Source organism: Hyperolius riggenbachi, chromosome 10 (genome assembly GCF_040937935.1).
Source record: "Hyperolius riggenbachi isolate aHypRig1 chromosome 10, aHypRig1.pri, whole genome shotgun sequence".
In the NCBI taxonomy this organism is placed as follows: Eukaryota; Metazoa; Chordata; class Amphibia; order Anura; family Hyperoliidae; genus Hyperolius; species Hyperolius riggenbachi.
In genome coordinates, this window is record NC_090655.1 from 92874516 (window position 1) to 92886719 (window position 12204).

Sequence of the window (12204 nt, forward strand, 5' to 3'; positions counted from 1 at the left end):
CATCAACTTCTGCCTGGATTTTGACTACTCTCTGCCTACCGCCTGCATCAACCTCTGCCTGGATTTTGACTACTCTCTGCCTGCCGCCTGCATCAACCTCTGCCTGGATTTTGACTACTCTGCCTGCCACCTGCACCCGACGTCTGCCTGGATTTTGACTACTCTCTGCCTGCCGCTTGCACCGACGTCTGCCTGGATTTTGACTACTCTCTGCCTGCCGCCTGCACCGACGTCTGCCTGGATTTTGACTACTCTCAGCTTGCCTTATTAGTACAGTTTCACAATGTTTTAAGTTTATTCATAAATGTAATTATTTCAACAATTTTGTGTTTCAGTCTTTTATTTATTTGCAGAATGTCTACCAGGCTTTTGTTCTGATATATTTTGGTGAGTTATGACTTTAAGAATTTGAGGCCTAAAAATCTTGAAAAAAATGTACCGCTTCTGACTCCTAATTCCAGACAGAAATGCACCGCCAGGGAGGTTAAGCATTTACAATATTAAGTCAATGGGTGAAATGAAGGAGGTATTTGGATACATTTTCGCACTACAAGCCCCCCCCCCCCCCCCCCCCCCGATGAAAAATGTATCCAAATTCCTCCTTTGTTTCAACCATCCACTTAATATTGTAAATGCTTAATATTGCTTAAAGGGGCACTATGGCTAATTTCTTTGATTTTTGTCACTATAATATTATTTGTATGTGTATAATACTTAGGAACATGTATTGTGGCAGATTATTATTATTTTTTTTACACAGCTAGCATCCGCCGCCCAGACTGAGTGGGACGCAACCTCCGTGCTGAGCAGGATGCAGCCGCACTGATTACGCTGCCCGGCAAGGACCCCTGTAGCGCTGAAACGGACACCTATTGTTGCTGCCTTGTGCAAAAGCGAAGTCTGGTAACCATAGAAACGGACAACAATAGGTGTCCGTTTCATTGCCAGCTTCGCTACAGGGGTCCTTGCCGGGCAGCGTAATCCGTGCGGCTGCATCCTGCTCAGCACGGAGGTTGCGTCCCACTCAGTCTGGGCGGCGGATGCGTCTCACTCTCCACAGCGGCAGTGTCCAGCACTTTACGGCTGATTGGGATGACATCTGTAACTGCACAATAGTGCAGTTGGAAACTGAAAGATCCAAAGTGAGATTACGAGAGGGGTGGCCAATAACGGCTTCTCCAACAACATAGAAAGATGCCTCCTACTTCAACATGGATTAGCCTGAGTCGCGTCAGTAAGGTAAACCTGCCGACGTGACTCTACAGCTGTAAAAGGATATTAGCTGTGTAAAAAAAAAATAATAATCTGCCACAATACATGTTCCTAAGTATTATACACATACAAATATTATTATAGTGACAAAAATCAAAGAAATTAGCCATAGTGCCCCTTTAATATTGTAAATGGGCTGCTCTCTGGTGCCTGAAATATGTACAGTATTAGTAAACTAGCTGCAGAGTCAGCTGCAGCAGCTGTGCGAAAAACCACATATTGCCCGGTAAATTTAGGTGATAAATAGATCTAAAACAACGAATGGTCACACCCCCTTTTTTCCCTGGTGAATTGTGATTTTGAGAGAAAATAACGAATAACTACCGACTATTTATCGCACATTTATGCCACGAATTTCGACCTGTCGGTATTTCAGCCTATACTTCTGGAAAATTGCTATTTTGAGTTATAACATAAGGAGGTAAATTACCGACCATGTGATAAATAGTTCGGTAACCTCTGGTGAATTGACGCCATGGTCTACGATTGTGGATGGATGAGAATTTTTGAACTGTGCGTTGCTGGAGACGGAACAGATGATGTCAGGCAACATTGAAAGATGAACTCCAGTGAAAATAATGAATAAAAAAGTGTTTCATTTTTACAATAATAGTGTATAAATGATTTAGTCAGTCTTTGCCCATTGTAAAAGCTTTCCTCTCCCTGATTTACATTCGCGGCGCTCATTTTTCCCTCCAGCCTCTGCCATGTAAGTCCTGAGTCCTTTTCTTTGCACACTTTGCACTTTTCCTTTGGTGGTTTATTGGATACTACCTATGTTTCAGGGATCAGCTTTCCCTCTCCTTCACTATAATCTATTGGATATTGTGCAATAGCTTGTATAGGTGGATTCCTCCACTCAGCCTTGTTATGTATTTGTTGTAGTATATTAGTATATTGCCCTATGAGCTGGGATCAGATGGTCCTTTTGGTGTATTATAATTTGGATTTTGTGCAATATTTCCATTAGGAGGTTTCACTTACCGTACTTAATTTAATTTATTAATTTATATATAACCTGGAATCTTATGGACTCTTTGTGACCTAATATATTATGAATTATTTATTATTATCATGATTATGGCATCAATTTGAGGTTTTTGTGGGATATTTTTTGACAATTGTATTACCTTGTGTACTGCTGCAATCAACATGCGTGATTTTTAATTGTTTTTATAACTCTGTTTACTGATTGTCAATAAAGTTTATAAATTTTTTTAATTACTTAGGAGTGGTTTGGTGCTGCTTATAGTGGGTTCTTTTCCTTTTGGCTTTTCTACTTTTAAATGCTGTCAGGATTTTGGATTATTTTTTTTACAAGTGTTTTATTTTGATAACTACAGGGAAGGGTCAGAAGGGGTTAATAACTACAGGGGATGTATTTTTAACGTATTTTTATTTTACTTTTTGTCCACTAGATACACACTACACACTTTATCCCGTGTTTACAGGAAGTATTAATGAATAATGTAATTTTACTTTTTACTTTCATTTTAATGAATGAACATGGCTTCTGGCACTTTGCCACTACAGGCACTTTGATTGGCTCAGGAAACACGTTCCTATTCACCAATCACAGGCGAGTAAGTCCCAGCACATCTGAGAGACCCTGTGGCCCCCAAGTGCAGCCATTAACACAGCCAGTGACAGCAGAACAGTGCCTCATAATACTGCATGTGCAAGAAGGGGGTAAAGGTTGCACAAGTGTGAGCCAAACAAGTCCCAGGAGATGCAAGAGATCCTGTGCCCCCCCAAGTCCAGCCATTAACACAGCCAGGGACAGCAGAACATGTGTAAGAAGGGGGAAGGGGTTGCGTAAATGGGAGTCAAACAAAATAATAGGTCTGTTTAACCAGCATGACTATAAAAGTTTTACCGTATTATATGTAGTATTAAAAAAAGCTATTAAAAGTGTTAAAAGTGCAGGGTAAAAGCAGAGACACACACAGGCAATAACCCGGTGCGTGGAACCCTGAACACAGCTCTGGCACATAGATGTGAACCTCTAGACCCTAGGTTCTCAACGTGTGGTACGCGTACCCCAGGGGGTACTTCTGATGGTTCCAGGGGGTACTCGGGCTTGATATACTTAACCAAGAATAACAAATTTAGAGTTGTAGAAAATGATAAATCCTATTTAAACAACACCAAATTAGTGTTTTAGCTATTTAAAAGCAATAGTAAAGGCTTGGAAATAGTTTAGAACCAATTATCATGTACTAGCTTTAAATATATATTTGGGGTACTTGTGATAATGTAAGGGGTATATAAGGGGTACTTGTGATAATGTTTACTATGCTAAGGGGTACTTGGTGACTACAGGGCTTTAAAAGGGGTACATACCAATAAAATGTTGAGAAACACTGCTCTAGACTAAAGCAACCCCTGCATTTACCCTGTAATGTTGGCACTTTTACTAGAGGCACTTGAATATGTAGTAAAACTGTATGAGCACTATAGCTGTACTTTCAGAATACTGTTTGAGCAAACCGCTATACAGCAGCGCATGGAGGAACCTGCTAGGCTGCTGTGCCTGCACTGACGGTGTCAGACACTTATGACACCAGCAGTGCTGACAGGAAGACACACTAATGGGAGACGGTACTGGGGGAAGGGACAGTGTTTAGTACAGTAGTGCAAATTGTCACAATTGTCATCTGCATTTTACAAGACTATAAGTCAGATATTTAGGCCTGAGCCTTATAGAAGTCGTCCTCTATGACTAAAAAATCTGACAAATTTCTAGCCTGATAGTTGAGTATACATGGATTTGGCCTCATAGAAAGCTTGCAATCAGGAAAAGGCATATTCAATATCTCTTACCTGTTTATCTGAGCTAGGCAGCTCACTCCACTTATGCGACACGTGTTTAAACTTTTCCTGCAAGAAATGAATGGTGAAGAGAAAACCTCAGTGAGATAATAAAGGATTTAAAAAGCTCAAATGTTCAGTGTGATTTTCCATTCTCATCACACATTGGCATGGCTGAGTGAGGTCGGGTTGTGCGTTATTCTGGGAATAATAAAATGTACTACGGGACTGTTTACTGAGCAAGCCACACATCATTTGACAGCCTGTACAGTACAGCAAGGCTGAAAGGATCACAACACTGGCTGGCTAAAGACAAAAATAACTGTCAGCTAAAACTTATCACATATGGGTATTTTAACAACCTTTCCAGCTGTTAGGATCTTAATAATCTACAGTAATACCCACGTTTCCTGCCCACTGTAATGGATGTACACTTACTTTTGAGGAATCTCCTTTAGCTTTATGGTAATGTTCAGTCATGAAGATGTTTAATGGTCTACGGCATCCTTTGGGTTTTCCATATTTTGCATTGTCCTGATTGGCAGACAAACAAAATGATGTTAAATGCAGTAAACAAAAAGAAACAAAATGTTGCATAATCAAGGTGCAATTTACAGGAAACCTGACAAAAAGGGGTGAAAAGATCTTTTACTTACCCGGGGCTTCCTTCAGCCTCCTGTAGTCATTCTGCAGCCTTGATGTTCTTCTGATCCCTTCTGTTGTGGTGCTGTGAGGCCCCCGATCCAGCTGGGTTGTGGGCCACTGCACATGCACAGTCCCGGATGTGCGCACCATCTGATCGCGTTCCCATAGCCGGGAGCATTCTGTGCAAGCATAGTTACAGTCTACATAAGCCGCGCAAGCATAGAACACTCCCAGCCATGGGAGAGCGATCTGGTGGTGCGAGCGGCCGGGACCTTGCGGTAGTCACACTCAGGCGAGTCGTGGGCTTTAAAGCGCTTACAGCGGTGCAACTGAGGAGACTGGAAGGACAGCGAGGGAGCTAATGGACCACAGGTGGGCTGGAAGAAGCACCAGGTAAGTATAAATCCTTTTTTGTTTTTGTTTCAGGTACACTTATAGAGCACTTCAGCAACAAGGACAGCAATAAAAAGCTGCCACTGGGAACTCTCTTTGAAAATGCTTGTTTATTGTCCCTCTTTTTTGCAGTTTGTGAGATTACGGCCCTTAAAGAGAGTCTGAAGTCTCATAAAATGCCACGTTTTATGTAACAGTTACCTTCAGCAGTATCGCCCTAACTAAAACGCTGCATCCCCGCGGCAGATCGCTGGTTTTAAACCCCCCCCCCCCCAAGTACTGGGGCAAAAATCCACGACTTTAAAAGTCGCGGATTATGCTGCCAGGGGAGGCAGAGCTTTGAGCTGCAGCTCTGCCTCCATACATGTCAAACCCCGCCACTCCCCCGCCCCTCTCAGTGAAAGTAGATGAGAGGGGTGGGGAGAGGCGGCAAACAGCAGGGAATGACACACATGGAGGCAGAGCTACAGCCCAAAGCTCTTCCTCTACGAGGAAGCGCTACCTGCATTTTTCCAAGGGCATTTGGGGGGTTTAAAACCAGCGATCTGCCGCGGGGAGGTGTGATTAGTTAGGGCGATACTGCTGAAGGTAACTGTTACATAAAAAGTGGCATTTTATGAGACTTCAGAGTCTCTTTAACCACTTCAGCCTTACGTTGTTTTTCACCTTATGCATCTGAGCAATTTTCACCTCCCATTCATTCGCCAATAACTTTATCACTAATTATCACAATTAACCACTTTGTCCTCCTTGACGTATAAAAACGTCAAGGAGGACAGGCGCGCTCCCGCAGCCGATCGCGCGCGTGCACGCGCACTCCCGGCCGCGGAGTCGGTAGCCACAGAATCAATGTATCGGGCTAGGGAGCCCGATCATTGATTCCTCTCCCCCGCTGAAAAAGCGACAGCTTCTCTCGGAAGCTTCGCTCTTTCTGAAGCTGTGTCCCTCTAAGCGTACATTGTACGCTTAGAGTGACGTCATGTAAAAAAAAATCGAGATTGCCATCTTGTGGCCAAAAAGTAAAACTACAAGTAAATGCTCAAAAACATTACAATACACCAATATTTCCCCAAATAAAACACTTTTATATCCCACCCTCCCAAAAATGCCCACATAAAATGTTTAATAAAAAAAAACAAAAAAACCATTACTATAAAAAAAAAAAACACAAATATTTACCTAAACTTTTTAAATATCTATGTAAAGATGAAATATTTCTCTCTCTTTTTTTTTTTATAAGCTTGTAAATAGTGATGTATGCAAAACGGAAAAAATGCTCTTTTATTTCCAAATAAAATATTGTCGCGATACATTGTGATAGGGACATAATTTAAATGGTGAAATAACCGTGACAAATGGGCAATAACAATACGTGGGTTTTAATTATGGAGGCATGTATTATTTTAAAACTATAATGGCCGAAAACTGACAAATAATGAATTTTTTCATTTTTTTTCTTATTCTTCCTGTTAAAATGCATTTACAGTAAAGTGGCTCTTAGCAAAATGTACCCCCCAAAGAAAGCCTAATTGGTGGCGGAAAAAACAAGATATAGATCAGTTCATTGTGATAAGTAGTGATAAAGTTATAGGCTAATGAATGGGAGGTGAACATTGCTCGGATGCATAAGCTGAAAACGACTGAGATGTTAAGTGGTTAATTGATCTATATCTTATTTTTTCCATCACCAATTAGGCTTTCTTTGGATGATACATTTTGCTAAGAATTATTTTTCTCTAAATGCATTTTAACAGGAATATTAAAGAGACACTGAAGCGAGAATAAATCTCGCTTCAGTACTTATATTCAGCAGGGGCATGTGTGCCCCTGCTAAAACGCCGCTATCCCGCGGCTAAACGTGGGTCCCTTACCCCCCCCCCCCTGCAAAATCTACGACCAACTTGGTCGTAGATTTTGCTGCTGTTGAGGCAGGGCTAACGGCTGCAGCCCTGGCTCTCAGCGCCGTCTATCAGTGGCGCATCGCCGCCTCTCCCCCGCCCCTCTCAGCGAAGTAAGACTGAGAGGGGCGGGGGAGAGGTGGAGATACGCGCTGACAGACGCGCGTGAGGCAGGGCTGCGGCTATTAGCCCTGCCTCAATGCGGAAGTGATCCCCCGCTGCACGGAGGGGATTTGGGAGATAAGGGACCCCCGTTTAGCCGAGGGATAGAGGCGTTTTAGCAGGGGCACACATGCCCCTGCTGAATAGAAGCACTAAAGCGAGATTTATTCTCGCTTCAGTGTCTCTTTAAGAAAAAAATGGAAAACACTCATTGTTTCCCAGTTTTTGGCCATTGTAGCTTTAAAATAATACATGCTACCATAATGATTAATAATAATAATTATCCGAACATTTGTATAGCGCTTTTCTCCTGTTGGACTCAAAGTGCTCAAGAGCTGCAACCACTGGGACGTGCTCAAGAGGCCACCCTGCAGTTTTAGGGAGTTTTGCCTTGAACTCCTTAATGAATAGGTACTGACCCTAGCCAGGATTCAAATTAACTACTTAAGCCTATCTGGACGAACATTCTAGTCCAGATAGGCTGCGCTTCCGCGGACCGCGCGCACTCCCAGGTGCGCTCCCGCGGCCGGCCATTAGCCCAGCGATCAATTAATGGGATTATAGCTCCCATTCATTGATCAAAGCCCCCCGCAGAAAAACCAACAGCCTCTAATCAGAGGCTGCGGTTTTTCTGAGTTACAAAAAGTTTCCCGTCCTCCTAATGCTTCCTGGAAGCATACGATCGCGCTTCCAGGACTTTTTGACTGTGGCCAAATAGTAAAACTTCACCCACATCCATTTTTTATCAAATAAATACATGTTTTTTACATTTCAAATTAGCTGTTTACCTCCCACACCAAAAATTACCCAAATAAAAAAATTACAATAAAAAACAAAAAACATCAAGTTACCTAAGGGTCTTAACTTTTTAAATATGCATGTCAAAGCAGTATATTAATATAATTTTTTTAATTATGGGCTTGTAAATAGTGATGGCCACAAATTGAAAAAATGCACTTTTATTTCCAAATAAAACTCCAGCGCCATATATTGTAATAGGGACATAATTTAAATGGTGTAATAAGTGGGACAAATGGGAAAATAAAATACATGGGTTTTAATTACGGTACCATGTATTAATTTCAAACTACAATGGCCAAAAACTGAGAAATAATGAATTTTTTCCATTTCTTTCTTAATATTCCTGTTAAAATGGATTTAGAATGAATTAATTCTTAGCAAAATGTATCACCCAAAGAAAGCCAAATTGGTGGCGGAAAAACCAAGATAGAGATCAATTCATTGTGATGTGTAGTGATAAAGTTATTGGCAAATGAATGGGAGGTAAAAGAAACAAAAAACATTTCTTTGTCACAGTCGAATCAAATCCTAAAATAAATCTGCACAGTTTCTACTTCCTGATTCATGGAAGCAGACATATTGTTTATAGCCCATGCATTTAAATGGGCTTATCTGCCATGGCAGTCACGTGACACAGGGGATAAGCCCATTTGAAAGCACAGGCTATAAACAATATGTCTGCTTCCATGAATCAGGAAGTAGAAACTGTGCAGATTTATTTTAAGATTTATATCAGCTGTAACAAAGAAATGTTTTTTTGTTTAAAAGTTATTATGCTGGTGTGTATCTTTTAGAGCAGAACGGAGTTCTGAGTTCAGGTCCACTTTAAGTGGTTAAAACCCACATATTTAAAATTAAACCACTATGTTCGAAGGAGGAGCTATTAGTTACGCAATCTGTAATGAGTATATGTCACCACCAATATTATGTACAATAGAAAAGATTTATTGCTAGTTAATATAATTCTCCTGGAGATATAAAATGAATTTTAAACGGATAAAAAGTATTGTAAAAGAGAGAGAATGGAGTCTCCAGTGTATATACACTGCTCTCCTCTACATCAATTCTAAAAAACAGCCTATATCTGAGTAAAGGGGCCCATACACTCAGCCGATTTTCTGGCCGACCGATCGATCCCGATTGATCGTTTGCAAATCGGTTGGCCAATCGACCAATCGATGGCCGATTTCGATGGATTTCCTTCGAACTGGCAGGGTGGAAAATTTAGGTCGATCTGATGAGATTGCTTATCAGTTTGCATTGGCCTTAATGGAAATCTGATGGCAAAAAAATGCCATCAGATCGAATTTCAATAGATTTCAAACTGAAATCTATTGGAATTCTATCCTGGTAAAAAATGTTCTAAAAACGCATCAGATAGATCATCAGATGCATTTCTTATCTATCTGCTGCCAATCTGAAGAGTGTATGAGCACCTTAAAGGTGGGTACACACATCAGATAAAAGTCTTTTGAAAATGCAAGATCACAGACCAGATTTACCCCCTTTCATGTGGTATTTATTTATTGTATTTATAAAGCGCCAACATATTATGTAGTATGAGAGCATACTATACACAGTCTATTCTATTGAGCTGGACTCCCCATCATATAAAAATCTTTGCAAGATGCTGTACATAAAGATGCTGTACACACGCAACAGATCAGTATCTGCAAAAGATCAGTTCCTGCAAAAGATCAGTTTCTGCAAATTGCATTCATAGTCTATATCTGCGGATGTCATACACATCTTGTTTAACCTCCCTAGCGTTCTGGACGAGCTGAGCTCGTCCAGTAACACCACTGTGCACCCTCCGGCCCTGGTGGGCCGATTTGCACAATTTTATTTCAAACACGCAGCTAGCACTTTGCTAGCTGCGTGCTTGTTTCGATCGCCGCCGCTCTCTGCCGATCCGAAGAAGGCCCCCCCGCAGACCCCTTGCGCAGCCTGGCGAATCACCACCAGGCTGTGCTATGGGGTGGATCGGGATTCCCTGTGACGTCACGACGTCGATGACGTCACTCCGTTCACTCCGCCATGGAGACGGGGAAGCCCTAAAGGAAATCCCGTTCAGAACAGGATTTCCTGATGGGTATGCTCGCTGGCGGCGATCGGAAGGGTGGGAGGGAGCTGGGAGGGGGGAATCATGTAGCTAGCAATAGGCTAGCTACATGATAAAAAAAAAATTGGGCGAAAAAAACCTTCACAATGCCCAGCAGGTTAAAGGGGCCCATACACTGGTCGATTTTAGCCATCGATTGATCGATCGATCGTATAGAGTGTTCTCTTCCTTGGAAGTATTACTCACAGTTCCCCTGCGTATTCAGTACGCCTTCCTTCAGGCCCCAGCCGGTAGCCTGTATATCAGCGTCCTTGGGGCTAGCCGTGTTCTCCTCTGCGAGTGCCCCGTCAGCCTACACCGTCGCCTGCAGTCCACGCGGCAGCTTCCTGGAGTGTCGGCGGTACCCGGCAGTGACGTCCCTTCCCACAGGCGTCCCCTGTGGTTGCACTTGCGTTCCACAGCTTCTCCGCTCCTGCTTTTTCCCTTACAGCGTACGTGTGAGTCCGCAGTTTGCTCAGATGGGTGGGTGTCAATCATACAACCTCTGGGGTGCCCCCTTTGCTCTCAGATCGACATTTCTATCTGAACAGTGTAACGCGTCACATGCTATGTGCATACACATGCATGCGCAACACGCACGCAATCAACACATGCACAAGACACTCGTACTCGATTCGTAACGCGTGCGCGCAGCTCTACGCCGACAGCTTTCGCCGCCAACGACTACGCCATGCAACGCGGCGCGTGTGGGCACAGAATGCCAGACCCCCATTCCTGGAGCCCCGGCAAACTACGCCAGGACGTCTGCCGGCACCCTTGTGTACCAGCGGCCTCATCTGGACAAGTAACTGACCGTGACAATGCCCCCCCCTCAAGGGGCAGCCTCCAGATTGCCCACTAGAACTGGTTTATCAGGAAACTTGGTGTGGAATTCTTCCAACAGTTTAGGTGCATGCACATTAGAAGCTGGTTCCCAGGTATTGTCTTCTGGCCCATAGCCTTTCCATTTCACTAAAAACTGTACCCGACTGCCCCTCTTCCTTCAGTCCAGAATTTGTTCAATCACTCAATCTTCTTCACCGTCCACTAATACTGGAGGTGGAGCTGACGTACACAGATTGGGAAAGAGATCTTTCTCCATGGGTTTCAGCAAAGATACATGAAAATCCTCAAGTTTCAAGACAATTCAAGTTCATAGGCCACCTGACCGACTTTCCTCTTGACCGGAAAAGGTCTAATGAATTTGGGCCCCAATTTATTAGATGGACAGGACAGTTTCAGATTCATTGTAGATAACCAGACTGAATCTCTAATCTTAAAATCCACATTACTTCTCCTGTGAAAATCCGCCTTCCTCTTAAATGATTTCTGAGCTGAAGACATAACCTGTTGTAGCAATGTATTATTGTCCAAAAAGAATGTAATTAACTCAGCTGCAGCAGGTACAGGTGTTTCCGGAATGAGATTTGGCAGAAAAGATGGATGATATCCATAATTAGCAAAGAACGGTGTTTGTTGAGTTGATGAAGGAACGGAGTTGTTGTATGCAAATTCAGCTAACGGAAGAAGTTGAACCCAGTTATCTTGAGAACAAGTGGAAAAGCATCTGAGATATTGTTCAAGTGTCTGGTTGGTACATTCAGTTTGCCCATTAGATTGTGGATGGTAGGTGGATGAGAAATGTAATTGAATGTCCAATGACTTACAGAGAGCTTTCCAAAACCGTGAAGTGAACTGTGTGCCTGTGTATCAGAAATAATGTCAATGGGAATTCCATGAAGGCGAATAATGAATAGAAGTGCAGTAGTTTGAGCTGAAGGAGTATTCTGCATAGGCACAAAATGTGCCATTTTTGATAGACGATCTAGCACGGCAAAGATGGTATTGGAATTGTCTGATTCAGGTAACTCAACAATAAAGTCCATAGAAATGGAATGCCAAGGTCTTGGGGGAACTGGAAGTGGATTCAAAAGTCCCCATGGTTTGAATCTGGAACCCTTACAACGGTTACAAACAAGGCATGATGTCACATAAGTCTTGCAATTTCAGCGGACCAATCAATTACGGTATTGTGTGCCTTCAATCACAGTAAGCCCAGGATAACTGAGTAGAGAGGAGAGGCAACCATGTAAAATTTGAATAGTTCATTGTGCTTTTTAA

The 12204-nt window shown here is 42.6% G+C and overlaps 1 protein-coding gene across 4 annotated transcripts in view; it reads right to left on the minus strand.

Moving 5' to 3' along the window:
* LOC137533890 (transcription factor A, mitochondrial-like) overlaps positions 1-12204 on the minus strand; it is a 118265-nt gene that overhangs the window by 14277 nt on the left and 91784 nt on the right. For all 4 annotated transcript variants that reach the window (XM_068255188.1, XM_068255189.1, XM_068255190.1 and 1 more), the window contains 2 exons: positions 4522-4617; positions 4096-4152 (listed from right to left, as the gene is read on the minus strand). In XM_068255188.1, coding sequence (XP_068111289.1) covers positions 4096-4152; positions 4522-4617 — 153 coding nt within the window. The remainder of the gene's footprint in view (positions 1-4095; positions 4153-4521; positions 4618-12204) is intronic.